General features: G+C 43.4%; 1 protein-coding gene across 7 annotated transcripts in view; it reads left to right on the forward strand.

Annotated features, from left to right (window-relative positions):
- The window catches only part of myo6a (myosin VIa), a 157,095-nt gene that overhangs the window by 93,226 nt on the left and 46,258 nt on the right, over positions 1 to 17,611 (forward strand). For all 7 annotated transcript variants that reach the window (XM_076874188.1, XM_076874191.1, XM_076874189.1 and 4 more), the window contains exons 21-26: positions 8,291 to 8,421; positions 8,519 to 8,596; positions 9,740 to 9,869; positions 12,690 to 12,780; positions 13,783 to 13,933; positions 16,674 to 16,882. In XM_076874188.1, coding sequence (XP_076730303.1) covers positions 8,291 to 8,421; positions 8,519 to 8,596; positions 9,740 to 9,869; positions 12,690 to 12,780; positions 13,783 to 13,933; positions 16,674 to 16,882 — 790 coding nt within the window. The remainder of the gene's footprint in view (positions 1 to 8,290; positions 8,422 to 8,518; positions 8,597 to 9,739; positions 9,870 to 12,689; positions 12,781 to 13,782; positions 13,934 to 16,673; positions 16,883 to 17,611) is intronic.

Genomic DNA, 17,611 nt, shown 5'->3' on the forward strand with positions numbered 1-17,611 from the left:
AAACTAATAAATATATGTACAATATATAATAGTGTATGCATTTCTGGATGTGTATACTAAATATTTTCCTGTGTGTGTGTGTGTGTGTGTGTGTGTGTGTGTGTGTGTGTGTGTGTGTATACACATTTTTACAAGTTAAATAGTAAAAAAATAAAATAAAATAATAATAATAATAATAAAATATATAAAATATACAGAGTTGAATATGTGCAAAACAAGTGGCATTTATATACAGTATGGAGTGCATAATGTTGAAGTTCCAGTAGTGGAGGTGAGGTGTCTATGACGTGTTCAGCAGTCTGATGGCCTGATGGAAAAAGCTGTCTCTCAGTCTGCTGGTACGGGACCGGATGCTGCAGAACCTCCTTCCTGATGGAAGCAGTCTGAACAGTTTATGGCTGGGGTGACTGGAGTCCTTGATGATCCTCCCCGCTTTCCTCAGGCAGCGCTTCCTGTAGATGTCTTGGAGGGAGGGAAGCTCACCTCCAATTATCCGTTCAGAGCACCGCACTACTCGCTGGAGAGCTTTGCAGTTGTAGGCGGTGCTGTTGCCATACCAGGTGGTGATGCATCCAGTGAGGATGCTCTCAATGGCACAGCGATAGAAGGTCCTGAGGATGCGGGGGCTCATGCCGAATCTTTTCAGTCTCCTGAGAAAGAAGAGGCGCTGCTGCGCCTTCTTCACTGTTTTGTTTGTGTGTACTGAGCAGCAGTGCGTAGGTCTGACGTCCAAAGACGGCTGATTGTTTACTTATTAAAAAAAAAAAATCTGTCCTTCTGTCCACAGGTGTTGATAAGAAACAAACTTCTGTGTGACTATTTTATAATCTCCCCTTCAGCGCGTTTCACACATCTGTTATCAGTACGTCCTATTTGTCCTATTTAAATGACAAAAAACATGCAGCGCCTTTACAGGTGACACCGAGACTGCAAATAAGAACAAAATGTCACGAAATCTCAGAAAAACACGGAAAAATTTAACCAGAGAGAGAGGGCGAGACAAAAAGGAGGCAGTGACTCATCGTCTTTTACAACAAACAAGGATGTTTTTCAGACGAGTCTGCGGGAAAATAACAAGGGTTTAACGGTGTGAGAGCAAGGTTTGTGAATTATTTGAAAAACGAGTTTAAAAGTTGTACAGAAGGAAAACAAAGTGAGTTTAAAAAGTGACAAAACTGCTGAAGGTGAGCTCTCTGTCTTTATCTCCACAATAAAGCTCTCACACTGTCTTGTGTTGTAAATCAAACGCACCCAAACCGCCCACTGTTGGGTCAGGATCAAGCAAAGGTGATACGCCTTTGGCCAGACTGTGATCAGGTTGTGATTAGGAGACCCTCATCTTGGAAGGATCACTGCATGATATTTGTCAGGTAACACACAGTTGCTAACCAAAATAATGTGCTAATTTTTTCCATAATTAAGGAGCTCGTCAGGTTTGTTTTGGCCCGGTGTGCTCCGAGAACACGATTTCAGGTTGAGCTTCGTTTCGGTTACACAGACCTGCAGATTTCATCAGTAATACAAGCAGGAGAGTGCATCAGGAAAACAAACCGTCTGAAATTCTTTAGAGCTGCTGTTGATCTGATTGTCCCCACAAATGCCAGCTCACCTGTGGAAAAGCCACTCGTGGATGAAGCAGGTATGAGGCCTGTTCTTCCCTCTGTGCCTTGGAGCTTTGATCTGCTCCCATACTGTACATTAAACTCCAGCTCATGATTTACAGTCAGGAAGATTTTTATAGGCTGTTTAGTAAAAAAACGCGGAGATGCTACACACTTTAACATATCTCACTGCCATCAAATTAAAAAATGATTTTCCTGAAGGTGGTTGTTTAAAAAAAAAAGTGTTTTCTGTGAGTGATGCTGTTTTTTATTGCACATCTGTAAAGGAAATGGCTTCATTAATAACACGCACAACAAAACGGGAGCTTCCAAATAAAAACGAGTGCAACAAAGTGCTTGTTTATGCCAATGATCTTGTTTTCCTAATTGTTGGAGCTCATCGCTGGTAGTTCAAATTAAACTGTGATTAATTGCCCAACACCCATTTGAAGCCACACAGCAAATCAACCTCCACACTGCGAGAAGAGAAATTGCGACAGATGTGTTTCGTTAAAAGACTTATATTTTTTAAAAAGGTGTTAAAAAGGATTTGAAATGTGTTTTTGATGCAGCTTCGATTTGATAACTCACGAAAAGTGCAAATAACAGAGGATTTACTAAACACAAGAACAAAAGTTGATTTTAAATTGATTCTGTTCATTACTTTTTCTTGCCTTTTTTTTGTTTTTTCAAGTAAATGTAAATTGTAACCAGTCGGTATTTTAAGCATACCCAGATGGCCTGTATTTCCTGTGGTCCTGCTTGTGACTGTGGCCTTATTCTTAAACATTTTCTTTTCCCTCTGTGAGATTCACCCCCATCTCTTCCCTGTCCTTGGCTTTGGAGGTAAAGAAGTGATGAGTTCAGATTTAATATCCTCAGAGATTCGGTTCATGCTCGCAGAGCTCAGATACCGCACCCCGCCAAACTCTTTATCAGTTTTATTGTGCTGAGAATTGAAGTGTTGTTGGTCTGGAGTAGACGTGAGAGACTTCGGTGTACCAGCTCGACACAGTCGACAAAGTGGGAAGCTCAGCAACAGCCGGGGCACAGAACCTCTGAAAATGAGATGTAGATTTAATCTGAGCCTGAGACGGGGCAGGGTTGTCTGACCCGAGCTGCCTTGAGCAGAAAGTACAGATAGACTTAGAGGGCTTAAGTAAATCAGTCCACGTTGAAGTTGTGATACACCTTGCGAGTTAGACGCAGGACTTGATAACCACGTGTGGTGTTACAGCTGCTGGAGGGGAGGCTCACAGATTCAGGGTTTCTTTTCTTCTACAAACAAAAGCGCAGATCAGCTTTTAATACCTTCATGCCCCCCAAAAGGGCTCCAAGGTGAAAGCCCACACTTCTGAAAATTGCCTCCATGTAGCTGTGAAGGGTGATGTTTCAATTAAAGATGATATCAAATCCCCAAACAGGAAGCCGTGCAGCAATTACAGCTGAAAGCCCGATATGAGTTGTGTTCAGCTCGGGGCCAGCACTCAACAACTTTCAGCTTTATCTGAATACACAAGAGGGAACTTCTCTTATCACGGGGCAGCGGGCGGAGGAAGTCATTCAGCAGAAGAAAGTGCTTCGCGGTCGATGGGCTGAAGGTAATGATGGGGAAGATTTGAATTTGATCCTCGGGCTCCGGACGGTGTCTTGTGCTGCTGATTGTCACTCATCACCACAGTTTTATTAATCAATGGAAACTAATGAAATAGCAGAGACGTGAGCGTAGGCTAAACACAGTAGGAATCTAGGCAGTGTCTCTGTTGCTCTCAGTTAGTGATGCACCTCCAGGGTTCAAGTTAAAATAATCCTAAAATGTCTTATTTTGAAATTATATCAGTATCAAAGCTGGATATGCTCGCTGCTGTGGGAATGTCCTCATGCATTTTTTTTTCTCTTTATTTTGGAACGAAGTCATGTAAGCAAAACCATAGACTGTAAACAAAAGATGGACACATCCAATAAAGCAGTACTGAAGCCGCGGCATCAGCAGTTTGCCTCCCGCCATTTTTCCGTTGGATGCTGAGATTAATAAAATACTGACATTACACCTACAGAAACTGAAGCACAGACTTTTTGCATGGTTAGTCTGTACAATCCAGTCTGTAGAAACCAAAACTGTTTCTTTAACGTGATTATTTTAAACGTGATATTTAATGCTGGAGAGTCTTTTTTTTTTTTTTTAACAGTGATATCTGTGGGTTTGAACAGTTGGGCATAGCCATTTCAGAAGTGCCTTAAACCTGCATGACCAGCAGGGGGCGACTCCTGTGGTTGGAGAAATATAAATATCAGTATGTACGATAGTGCAAACAGACACAAAGTGGCACAGTGGTAATTCTAACAATAATGCTGTTGGCAAACACCATAACAGGGAATAAATTATAGAGGATGCCATAGTGCTAATCCTCCCATCTGGTAAAGAACAGATGGATGGAGTATGATATCAGAGTGCTGATGTGCATGTGCAGATTTTTAAAGTGTTTTAACTGGTTGAACAGAGAGGAGTCATACAGTCTAACAGCCACAGCTGGAAAGGATCTCCTGCCGTGCTCAGTCGTGCAGCACTGAGCCTTTCACTGCTGTGGTGACCAATCGGTGACTCGCGCACGGCCTGGATCGTCCACGATGCTGAGTATCTTCAGTGACCTCCTCTTAGACATCTCCACCAGTTCCTCTTCCAGAACTGACACCAGCCTTCCCAATCATTTTCTTGGCATCAGCTGTTTTCGCCCTACTGCTCAAGCACAACTCCACATAGAAGACCACGCTCACCACCACATCGTGATAGAACATAGACCGTGTGCTCCTACAGACGTCTGTCATTCTGCACGGTCCAGTGTGCTTTCTGTGTGAACCGTAAACCGAACGGTTCTTACGCAGCTTCTGTTCATATATCTGAACTGCCTGAGCCACAGTGTTCATCATCCACCTCAAAACACTTTTCTGACGAGTTTATGGTCTCAGTTCTAGTTTGAACAAAGCATCAAGATAATTTTGTAAATTATATTATTAGAGTCAGAAAGGGGGAATAGCTAGTCTGTGCTCATTGGCTAACATCTTGTACAGCCAAAGTCCACGAACCAGAAAGCGACATCGCAGTGGCTCTGATTGTGTTTTATGTTCAGTGTGTCATAGCAAATACAAAAAAGTTCTCTGGTGCATGCTTCCGTCTTATGCAGTTTGAACGCTGTGTTGTCATTTTATTTCTTTATTTTATCTTTGAGCCATATATTCTGCGTTTGTGCCGTCCTGTGATTTAAACTGTTAACTCATTTAACGTGGCTGTGAGAGTACTTTATGCTGAGGAGGGGGTTGACGAAATCAGTGGAAAAACACTCGATGGAGGTCATGAGCTCCAAAGCAACTTAAGGACACGAACAAATACTGCAGAGAGGATGAATGAATGCCAATTAGCAGCATCTGTTTGACATGAAAGAGGCCTGAAAATGAGCCCTTTGATAGAAGCTTCCAGAGCAAAATGAGATGACTAACAATGCTTCAAAAATGGCGAATGATCTCCGTTTACAGGCGGTCTAAATAAATAGATTAATGTAATGTGTCAGAGGAAAGTTGTGGCAGCACAAGCAGCAGACAGAAAGGGTCACAAAGCTGAATATGCAGTGTCTGATAAAGGATGCTAATTGGCATGCGCAGACTGTTTGGACCAAGCTCTTTAAGCAGCCTTTAGCTGCTTTGAATTTTTTCTATTTGGAAGTTCTATTAATGGGATCAGCCGAAGCTCACTTCCATTTTTGTGCCAGTATACCTGAGAGTATTTTGATTTTTACCCATACGTCTAACAACAGATTGCACAATCCAGTGTCTAAAAAAATAACAATGCCATCTGTTTTGTTTTTCTGGGAATTATATTGTTCCTGTTTTTCCTGACAGCTGCCGTCAGGTCCGTAAGTACTTGTACAATGACAGAGCTTTTGTAGTTTTGTCTCTGTACACCACCACTGAGGATTTCAAATCAAACATTCAAGATGTTTATGACTTAAGTGCAGACTTTCTGCAGCTGTAATTCAAGGTGCTTAACAAAAGTACTGCATCATTTTTTTAGGAATTACAGAAGTTTTTATACAAAGTCCTACATTTTCTCAAAACTAACTGCTAGTCTGACATCATTTTAAGTATAAGCACGGCTTTTAATACTTTGACTGCAATAGATTTTCATCCGTGATTTCCTGAAGTCTAGAACCCGTAGACATCTTGAGATCCTCTGCAGGCCTGTTTCTGGGTCTCTGTTTTTGTTTAACACCTGCAAAGCTGCTCTGTTGGGTTCAGACTTAGGTTGCTTTTGCAGTTTATTTGGGTCATTATTCATGTGTTTTGTGAAGCTCTGTCCGATCAGAGAGTACAGCCCTGAACACTTCAGGACTGAGCAGAGCAGTCATTGATGAGCAGTCATCAATAAACTCCAGTGACCTGCTTTCCCCAGCAACCATTCATGCCCATGTTTTAACATGAGCTCATCAGCTGTTTCGTTCTTTCTTCAGACTTCTCTCTTCTCATCATTCTGGTACAGGTTTGTCTTGAATTTATAAAAAAAACAAAACACCAAAAAACATGTTGTTGTTGTTGTTTTTAATTAAAAAAACAAGTTTCTTTTGTTTTGTTTTAACTACACGTGCTCTTTTAGATGTTTTCTGGTAAAGTCTAATTCTAAAAAAGTCTGCTCTTGAGTGTAACCAGTGGTTTGCACCTTGTTGTAAGCTCTTGAAAGTGATACTCCTTAGTTAGTTTTTCTCTAACCTCTTGTTTCTGAACCATGGAAATAATTCTGCGATCATGTGCTTTAGCTGTCATCTGTGATCTTTCGGGTCTTTTGTTGTTGGTGAGCTGCTCAGAGCATTCTTTTTTTTTTTTTTTTTTTTTTTTTTTTTTTTTTTTTTTTTTTTTTTTTTAAGAATGCACCAGATTGTTGATTTGGTTATTTGTAAAGTTTTTCCTCTGTCTGATTGGTTTATTTTGGTTTTTCATCTTAATTATGACCTCCTTCTTTTCATTTCAGTCTATAAGTTCAACACTTTGAATGACATCCAGATCATTTTATCTGCTCAACTTATCTTGAAATAATCAGGGAACAGGCAAAATGACAAAAACTGTGTTGTTGTCCAAGAGCTTATAGAGCTGTCTGTATTACCTACTTACCCCAGTCAAACCTGAAATGAGTGTTTTCTCGTTTTACACAGGTTAGTTGGCATCAATTCATATGCCTACTTATTAGCCTATAACAGTTTTAACCCTGGAAACCTAAGTCCTCATTAACAATGAGGAACACTAAGTCCTAAAACAAAACAAAAGTTTGGTGATAAAAAAAATTTAGTTTTTAATAAGTCATCATGTTGTTTCCTCTTCAGTGTGTTCAGATTTGAGGAGTCCAATGGTGCTTGGGAGGGGTGTAGAGGAAGCTGTGATGCTGGGTTAAAACAGCGGTTTTAAGTAAGACTCTCATGTTTATAATCGGTTCTTTAGAAGAAAGAAGAGATTATTTCGACTGCCAGATGGATTCATAATGAATCCTAATGTGAGATGATCTAAATCTATTATTAGTCAAATTCAGTGAAAAGATGTCCACATTGGTCACAGATTAAATTTTATTCATAACTGATGCTTTTTTTTAAAAGTAGGTCTCTTTTTAATATGGTCGGATCGTCAGAGGTCATCCACATTCGAGCCCTGCGACGATGCGGCTCGTCTATGAACTCGAGGATCTCCCCTCTGTCACTTCTGTTTGCATCAAGCCTCGAGGTCAGCCAGGCTTCCTGGTGTCAGTTATCTAATTTGGAAGACGGTCTTGGTCCTCGCTGTGCTCCTGTGTGTGCATAAGGAAGTAAAAATATTGTGTTTTTGTATCGTTGAAACTTCCTCTGTGTTCCAGTAACTTTCTATTTCTTTTTTAGCTGCAGCTAAAAAGGGACCTGCTTAAGAGAATAATTGAGTGAATAATAATTGAGTGACATTAATCAGTTAAGTCCATGAATGCAGAAACAAAAATGAATGCAGCAAACAACAAAAATGTATAAACAAGACTTTGGGGGAATTAGAGATCAGCTGTACATGGATACAAGTGAAGTCCAGACTTTATTGAGCCTGTATGTGATGGAGGAAATAAAACGTTTCACTATGTCAGAAGGAAATATAAAACTCTCTGCTAGTAAACTTCAACCTGCTCCGCACCATCCACCACACAGCAAAGAGAGTGAAGAGGCTGCAATGGGATTACAGAAACTGGCTCTTCATCACTTCAGAGCTGCTGTTAGAGGTGCTAGTGTAAACAGGAAGCTCCCAGCAGGGGCTCCCCGGTTGGTTTCTATCTGCAGGCAGTCCTCAGAGCTGTTTGATGTGAAAGCAGGAGGCATAAAAACTGCAGAACTGGGCAGCTCATACTGTGGACTCATGCCTTTTCTCCTTGGTATCAAGTATTTGTGTAATTAATTTATCTTATATGTGTACAGGTGGAAACCTCGTGTCGAGTCTTTTCGTGTTCCAAAAGCAGAAACGTCTTTTCAGACGTCCACTGAGATATTTGGTTTATGATTTACTGGTTTGGAGTAAAATGCCTAAAGCTCATGAGCTAACTCTGAGGGATTGTTTTTATTGCCTTTCTTGGCTGTGCGGTTAGTGGATCTTGAACTTTTTTGTCTGGTAAAATCATATTTTCCTCTTTTTTTTGTCTGTAGGTATGGTCTCGGTGCTGGACCTGATGCAGGGCGGTTTCCCCTCCCGAGCTCCATTCCACGAGCTCTACAACATGTACCAGAAGTACATGCCTCCCAAGCTCACCCGCCTCGACCCGCGGCTCTTCTGCAAGGTCAGCCCTCCGCCCCTCGGGTCTGGCCCTGAGTGGTTATCATTTTAACAGAGCTATATCCCCATGTTTATCTCTGCCCTGCATATCTGTGTTGCAGGCTTTGTTCAAAGCTCTGGGGCTGAATGAAAATGACTACAAGTTCGGCCTGACCAGAGTGTTCTTCCGGCCTGGGAAGGTGAGGCTCTATTCCCTGCTCACTCTGGCTAATATAGATTTTGTTCACCTAAAGAAAGACAATAGAGCCAAAGGAAAAGCGCATTAGTTTTCTTTTGCTGCCGAGGTGAGACTAGATGAGGTTTTCTAAAGAAGTGCCAGAGCCAGCAGATGGGCTTTTTTTCTCCACCAGATGAATAATTAATCACGTTTGGGTCAGACGCGTGGCTTCCAGGAGGGACTTATGAAAGTGCACACATTTGCAGCAGAGAGCCTTGAAGCGCTACATGCCGGACAAACTATAAGCCTGACAGTATAGCTGCAGGGGATACATAAATACTTAAGTCCTCGCTGGCTGCTTTCTGAAGACGACACCACCCTCCAGTGTAGACGCAACATCACATGGTCCCCGTGAATAACTGTTTGCACCTGCGAGCAGCCACCGACAGTTGTGGCTTCCAGTTTTAGCAAATGTTAGGTGGCAGAAAAGTAAGTTTTATGTGTCAAAGCTTGAAGCACAGCCTTGGTAATCTTTGCACATCTCAGAGGCAGTGTAGCTCCTAATGTGATGGTGTGAAGCTTCAGACATCTGAAACCCGGAGGCGGGCGGGGGTTTTGCAGGGCTGCGTGTCACTGCTGTTAGAAATCAAGATTTGGAAAACAAACAATAAGGACACACAGATGTTGAGCAGATAATGCAGGAAATTCAGCAGTTTCTTTCATCGTTCAGGGGTGTTTGGAGGACACGATCACAACAAACGTCAGCTGCACAGTCGTAAAGAAGAGCTCCGAAGCCTTATAAATCCAGAGCAGTTAAGGTTAGAGAGCATTAAAGCGTGGGAGATATCCTTGACTTCTAAAACATTCATGAATGGAGTAGAGAACTCGAACTAGAATAAACGTACACCTCCGGTCTTCTGGCTGCTCTTTAGTGAGATACAAAACACACTAACAGAAAAATAAACCTGCTTTTAAGACTGAAGGACAAGGATTCAAGGCTATGATGATGATGATGTGTTATTTGTTTGGGATTATTTTCAGCGGAGTATTTGATAAAGAAGAGGCACACTGCCCATTAAAATGGCTAAAAGAACAAACGAGGTTTATCCGGGTAAAAATCAAAGACAATCACTGCTCTGATCACGTGTTTCTCGTCTCTGTCCAGTTTGCAGAATTTGACCAGATCATGAAGTCTGACCCCGACCATCTGGCCGAGCTGGTGAAGAAGGTCAACAAGTGGCTCATCCACAGCCGCTGGAAGAAGGTCCAGTGGTGCGCTCTGTCCGTCATCAAACGTACGCAACGTCTGCTCTTATATCACGATCGTGAGCTTTAACATGACGATGATCTAACAGTGTTTGAAAATGTGCGTCCATTTAAGATTCTGAAATGATAGAAAAGCATCCTCAGTATGAATAACTGGCTTTATGTTCTCTCAGTTGGTGTCTCAGTGGTCATACTGTAGCTGATGGAAATGAATAAATAGGCTCACTGAGGTTCTGTTGTAACCACCACAAAATCACATGTGATTTTTTAACTATACATAGAAGCTCCTTTGTTCACAGCAGGTTGCTTCGCTCGTATGACTTGTTGGGTTTTTACATCGGGTGCCCTCCTGATGCAACGTTCCTCCTCCCGGGATCAAACCAGGGATCTCTATCTTGCTGAGGCATAGAACGCTGCACTTGCTGAATTTCATATTAAGGTTTTGCAGGTCTTTGCATGTGAGCACTGCCCACGTGACGTTAACTTAACAGTCATGGGGATCATTTAGGATCCAGTCACACACTCCTACAGACAAGTCTGCAACCGTCGGCAACCACCTGTCGCTAGGAAGAACGGGCAGATGTAGTCTGAATGTCAATGGACTTCAAACACCCTGCAGCTGTTCTCCAAGCTGTAGTGCAGCTGGGAGTGGATAAGATTCCGCTTCAAACTTAAGGTTGTGCCTGCTGAAGCCAACATGTGGAAGTGGAAACTTCCATTAGTTGGCGAGTATTTGCAGACAGACAGGAAAAACTACAGGTAACCATGGCAACATGGTAGAAACCAAAGAAAACACCTTCTTTGCAACAGATTGCACCAGATGAGAGAGAGAAACCTCCAGGAACCACCGCCAGCCAATCAGGGGGTTGTTTTCACCTTCAGTGTGGCAGGAAACTCTTGAGCATGGCGTCACCTGACAAATTGACACAGTGATGTAACTCAGAGCTTCGTGAGTCCAGTCATGCCAAACCCCAGAACGGAGGTGGCCACCGTCACCCACTGCTTCATGAAGTCCCATTTTAAAGCTTCCTGTCTGCATTTGGGACATTGTCATCTTGTTTGCTGAGCACTCACATTGACCACCTCTGTGAGTGTATGCAGAATACTTATCTGCAGTAGAGGCACCTGTTGATCTGTCATCAGAATCCTTCAGGGTTTTTTTTTTTTTCTTTCATTGAGTAAAAAGAACCATTTTTGTTGCTTAAAGGCGTTTATAAATCTTGCTCATTTAGCTCGCAGTGTAGTGCAAGCAGATGTGTTTGGAGCCCCGTCACGCAAACAGGAGGTGCACGGAGCAGGGAAAACAAACCACTGGCTGTTTATGTGCAGCAGAGGCTGCTGTGATAATGTGGGCTTGAGCTGTTGGAGGAGCGGTCCGTCTGTCTGCTGGTTTTTATTACTGCAGTGTCGGTCACTGCCTCTCTGTCTGTGTCCGTCTCCATTTATCCTGCTCTTCTCCGTTTTTGGGTTTTTCTCTCTCTCCTTCTCCATATCGATCGAGCTTTATTTGCAAAAACTACCCAAGCACATCACCCATCCCATTAAAAATGGATCCAGGAGGCGTGGGGATGTTTCAGCCGTAACTGTTAGACAATACTTTGACTCGTGGGCTGCAGGAGCGCCCGGTGTCCTCTGCTCTCTAAATGCAAAGTCATTAATTCATCATCCTGTTATTGACGGTGTAGAAGTTACATATTCTGAGGTCATAACAAGATGAAACGAATTTGGCAGCGAGCAGAGATGTTATTGATCTCTGTCTCTATTTATCTTTCACACTTCATCTCCTCGGGCCTCCCTCGTAACCCCTCCTCTCGCTCTCTCTCGCTTTAATTTTCTCACTTCAATTCAATCCAAACTTCCTTCATTGGGAGGACGGAGAAGCGCCGGTGCTGTCACAGACTTGGAGACGGGTGGGTCTGAATCACAAATGATGTTTCTCTGTGAAGAAATCGTGAATTTCTGCAAACAACAGAAGGTAAACTGCATCAGAGAGCAGCTCGCCTCAAATTAAACCGATCTGTAGGAATTCAGCGGAACAAGGTTTCTTATCAGGACAAAGTCTGTAAACTTTAAGTTTTCTATTATTTACTCCTGAATTATGAGACAGAAAAGAAAGCTTCCTGCTGGCTTTGACCAGACCTGTACCTCGCATAGTCTGGACCTAGCTTCTGGATCTGCGTGGCAAAGAAAAACTTCCTTTTGACAGGAAGAAACCTCAAACAGACCCGGGCTCAGGGTTGTTTTGCAAAAGACTTTTAGCTATCCTAGTAAGGAGTAAACCAGCAGTCTGAGTGCTCTCTCCAGGTGAGCGGTGCTATGAGCTCTTTGAGATGGAGCCTGATTATTTAAGACCTTTATGGCCAGCAGGGGGCGACGACTCTGGCTGGCAGAAATAAGTCGAGTTGTTTCGCATTCTGTAGTTTAATGTCCCGCTGAATAAAACAGGAAGTTAATTTATCTAATTATCGTCGAACTTATACTCTTGTAGTGTAGAGGTTTGCACATTTTTCTAACAGGAGGAAACACAAATCACTTCAGAGTTTTATCGTCCGGTGCAGAAATCTGCCAGATCAAACATGAGGAGATACCTGCTGTGAGACTTCTTGGGAATAAAAGCACAAAGCCCATAAATCACAGTGGTGTGAAGTCGTGACTAATAGGTCGTTAGCCAATGAGGTAATGACTGGATAAACCAACCGCACTTTGGGATTCTGAATGATCCCTGGTTTCCTACAGGATGCTGAAGTCGGGTTGTTTTGGTCTCGTGGTGCAGACTGTGACCTCGCTGCTTTCAGCTCTGAGGTTAAAGTTCCCATCTCGTTCTGCTTCTTTTCTTCTGTTTGTCACAGTGAAGAACAAGATCCTGTATCGAACCAGCGCCTGCATCCAGATGCAGAAGACGGTCCGGATGTGGCTCTGCATGAAGAAACACAAACCACGGTGGGTTTCCTTCTTTCTTTCCTTTGTTCCTCACTCCTCCTTTTCTTTCCTTATCTTTGTCCTTCTCTCTCCTCCCATTTTCATCCATTTATTCTTCTTAATTCCTCAGCTCCTCTCTCTCCTGCTCACGAAGTTTAACCCCCTTTCTCTTTTCTTCTTCATCTCTACCTCTTCATTATTTTCTTCATCTCCCTCTTCCTCTTTATGCTCACACAACCCTCATGCTCACCTGTTGCTACTCATGCTTTCTCTTCGCTATCGGCCTCTTTCACGTCCACGGTGTCGCGTTTCCCTCGGAGACGGCTGCTCTGTGATGCTTCAGCTCTGCTTATTACCACCAATCTCTCGCCGATAAACAACCTGCCGCTCCACGCTGCGTCCCTCACTGCAGGATGTGCTGGAGAGTGTGATTACAGAGGCCGGGTGGGGGTGCGCTGATGACCGGCGGGAAGAGTTTGGGCACAAATTCAGATTGAGCAAAGCAACATGACAAGGTGACAAGCATGAAATGAGCATGGTCAAAGTGGAGGTGGCACAAAGTCCAAGTCTGGCACGTCATAAATATGGTTTCGGTCATCGCGTGAAGCCCAGGCATCCAAGTCCTGAACAAGACTTTACACACCTGCATCCATGAATCATGCTGCACACACCTGATTAAAATATCGAGTAAAGTGGTGACACGTGATTTTCAACCAAACTCCTCTCTTGAGTAAAAAGATGCAGTTTAAGTGTGATTAAAATGAAGAGCTGATCAGATGCAGGCGAGTGTGAGCGTTAAACAGCGCGTCATCAGAGAAACTAATCAAGTGTTGAAGCCCAAACTGTGATTGAGATTATTCTGCGAGTAATTAGCGAGCTCTGCAGCAGAGCTGACGGTGCTTCGCTGACTGCCAGGTGACGAGATTACCAGCGTTTAACGGCTGCCCGCTGTTAACGAGCCCCCCGGCGGTGCTCTCTCCCTCTGATGCTTTTCATTACTGAGGCCTTGTGTTTGTGTGGCAGGATCGACGGGTTAGTCAAGGTGCGTAACCTGAAGAAGAGGATGGACCGCTTCAACGAGGTGGTGGGCGGGCTCAAGGAGGGCAAGCAGGAGATGAGCAAACAGGTCCGGGAGCTGGACGCCGCCATCGACACCCTGATAGTCAAAATCAAGGTGGGTGTGGTGCATAGTTTGACTGGCACTGAAAAAGTGCCATGTTTATGAGAAATGAGATGTATACAACATTTATGAGAAAAAAAGTTTGCAAATTTGGAACAAAAATTATCTTTTTTTGTAAATTTCCTTATTTTTTTCTTAGATAAATGCTTGCTAATTTGTTTTAAAAAGAGTCTTTGATTGAATGATTGAATGTGATTTGAGGAATTTTATCTGGTTATCTCGTTGATTCACAGGCACTCAGCCTCTAAAGCGACCCTCTCACTGTCATAATGGTATTTCCTGTTAAACTGGATTAAACTGTGTGCTTTGTCTGACTGTAACGTCACCTCCTCTTCTAAGATAATCTTACCCGTGGATGTCATAAATCCTGAACGTGCCGCAGTGGATTATTATTATTTTTTTTTAATTTCCATAATTTAGCACACCGTAGCTTCCCTGTCACTTTTCTTCCTGGAGGGAAGTGGTGCAGGCGTGAGGCTGACAGGTGTTCACCGCGGTATGTGTCGAGATAAGAGGGACAAACGCCGGTGGAGGAAGTCTGACTGAAAGGCTCCCGTCACTTCAGACTCCGCCCCGCAGCTTTGTTGTGGAGTGACTGCTAGTTGGAGGAAAAGTGGTGCGGTGACAGCCAATGTTCCCTCTAATTTTTCATGTGTCTGAGTGAACACACAAGCTCCCTGAGCGGTCCCTTGGACCACTGTGAGCAACAGCAGACGTGTGCACTGTGGTCACGCCAGCATCGAATCCATCCCAGTTACATTGTTTATTAAAATAATCAAATTACAGCATTTACATTTATGTTAGACTACTTTTAATTAAGTGCTTTAGCCCACTTACAATGAAAATTAAAAACAATCTTGTTCATGACCTGTTTAGTATGTTAACACTATTGGAAGTAAAAATAACTTGAACTCCAATTTTGAAAACAAAATTTTCTTCTTTTTTTTTTTTTTTTTTAAGTAAAGCTCTGACTTGTATTGTAAGTATGAGTCTGTGGTCTGGGAGAGAGTCCTGTAACTCTGTCTGCAAAATACAGTAAATAATGACCAATGTTGGGCAATTAATTATGTAGTTCTTCAAAAAGGGGTTAGGGTTTGCAAACAACAACGTTTCTTGCAGCTGTTTACCTAAAAATGCAGCCAAGGCATTTTTAAACAAACATTTCAAACTATTTACGGAACAATCAGGTGTTCTGCATCAAATTTGATGCCACACAAATCATTTGTGCCACTCCACAAAATAATTTCTGTCCACTATGAGATAAAGGAGAACAACAGCCTGATACCTGCAGGCCTGACATCAGGAGATGTATCACTCCTGTAACATTCAGCAGTCGCCTCATTGTTCTGACACACACAACAAAACTATTGACTACACTACACACTAACTACACAAGATTTGCGGTAAACGTTGCTAATCTCTCACATCCCAAAACACCGTCACTCCTGAAACTCCCCCCATTCCCAAACAACTAAGTGCGATGTTGCCATATATTTTTATGATTGGTCGACATGGTACATTTTTCGACCAATAGGAAAGGGTGGGGGTTTTCAGTTTTGTTTTTGCTCGCAGGTGGTTTTCCTTATAAAACGCTGTTTTTACCGTTTCTTCCCGCAGTAAATATAAACAACGATAGTATTCAGGAAGAAAACCAAACATTGCATATAATTTTATCATAACTCTGGTTTTACGTGGCCTATCAACACAATTTCAAAAATGGTATAAAGTCCACACTTTTTCCATCAATTGTTCCGTCTGTCCTGCTCACATCTCCAATGGTTGTACACGTTGTCATTAACGTGCCAGCCACGCCGCTTTGCCAGCTAAAACACTGGTGTCAGCACATCAGGACGCTGTCATAGCCTGCCAACGATGTTGATTAGCTGCGTATATACGAATGTGAATCACATCATTGGCTGGACTATGGGATAAGGTGGCATCGTTCTAATCCCATACGCGCAGCCAGTCACTTACTAACACTGCAAAACAGAATTGTTAAAGTTTAAATTTTTATTTCAATTCAGGTTAGATTTTTTTTGTGCGCAACGCAGATGTTCTGTGCTCAGAGACCAGCAGTGCGCAATTCCGCACGCGCACAGCTTAGAGGGAACATTGTTAACAGCAGATGCACATAAATATTCATCATCCTGAGACTCCAACGCGTTTCCCTCCTCTGGTTTACACGACCGCCCCGCCCCGTGTTTGTCTGTCAAATGTCAGATCGTGCCCCGATGACACCTGAACACGCCGTGACGGTGAAATGTGAGAATACCGACGCTTCCGAGGGAGTTTTTGTAGCCCTGGCAGAGACTTAAAGGCAGGCTTCTTCACTCTGTGATCACAGATATCAGATGTGGCCTACACGACCACCGGCTCAGCACAGAAACATAAACGGGGCCAGGGGTCTAAGCCCACCTACTCAGCGTGTCCTGGTCTGCCCAGGCCTCCTTCCAGCTGGATATGCATGAAACGTCCAGGAGGCATCAACCGAGCTCCTCGCCCTGTCTCTAAGGCTCCCTTCAGAGGAAGCTCGGTCACTATTCGTATCTCGTGGCTGGAGATGAGGGTGGAGGGTGGATCATAACCGCATTTCACATGCGTGATGCAGTGAAACAGATCAGCCTGCACAGATTCTCCATCCAGTGCTTTGAATCCGCACGGTCCAGATATCGGGATCGGTGCTTCCTTTTGTGAGACCTGACTGTAAGTGCAACCTTGTTTTTGTGCCTTGTAGACCACCATAATGGGCCGCATCGACATCGACCACGAGTACAAGGGCCTGGTGACCCGGTCAGAGAAGCTGCTGACCGAGATGCAGAAGAAGAAGAAGGAGGAGGAGGAGCGCGAGCGGCTGCGACGCATCCAGGAGGAGATGGATAGAGAGCGGAAGCGAAGGGAGGAGGAGGAGCAGCGCCGCAAGCAGGAGGAGGAGGATAGACGGCTGTAAGTGGGACGGGGGGGTTTAAAGTTGGAGTACTCGAATGTTTCTGGTCTCTTCACTGAAATACTTTTGTTTCGTTGTCGCAGCCAAAACGTGGAGAGGCACTCGTAGAAGTGACAAACACACTCAGACGGCTCGGCACAGATTTACAGCAGCGTTTACCACAGCAGTGTGTGTGTGTGTGTGTGTGTGTGTGTGTGTGTGTGTGTGTGTGTGTGTGTGTGTGTGTGTGTGTGTGTGTGTGTGTGTGTGTGTATCTGTGTGTATCTGTGTGTATGTATATGTGTGAGTGTAATTCCTGTCCATAAATACAGCAGGTCATTGAAAGGATTTAAGAGATGATGCCTTCAGGATGAAGATTTTGTTGGAAGTTTTTACTGTTACTGGGCTGCGTTGCCATGTAACCTTTAACACCTGAGGATTTAAAAATGGCAAAAGCTAAATTTACATGTTTATATCGATTGGCTTCATGTTGGTTTCAGGTTTCAGGAGCCTTTTGTGTCCAGCTGGAGTTGTTTTAGTTTCCTGCTGTTTCCGAGTCTCTGTTTTAGCTCAGTTTTTGTTCTCCACCACCTTCTGTGAACGATGTAGGTTTTCTTAGCTTCACTTTAACACCACAGCTCTGCAGAATTAGTCTCAGGTTTGTGAGAGCCTGTCTTATAAAACACGCCAACTCCTCCTACACCATCAAACAACACTGGCACACAGGTGCATCTCAGGCCCCTGTATCC

Source organism: Maylandia zebra, linkage group LG15 (assembly GCF_041146795.1).
Source record: "Maylandia zebra isolate NMK-2024a linkage group LG15, Mzebra_GT3a, whole genome shotgun sequence".
Taxonomy (NCBI): Eukaryota; Metazoa; Chordata; class Actinopteri; order Cichliformes; family Cichlidae; genus Maylandia; species Maylandia zebra.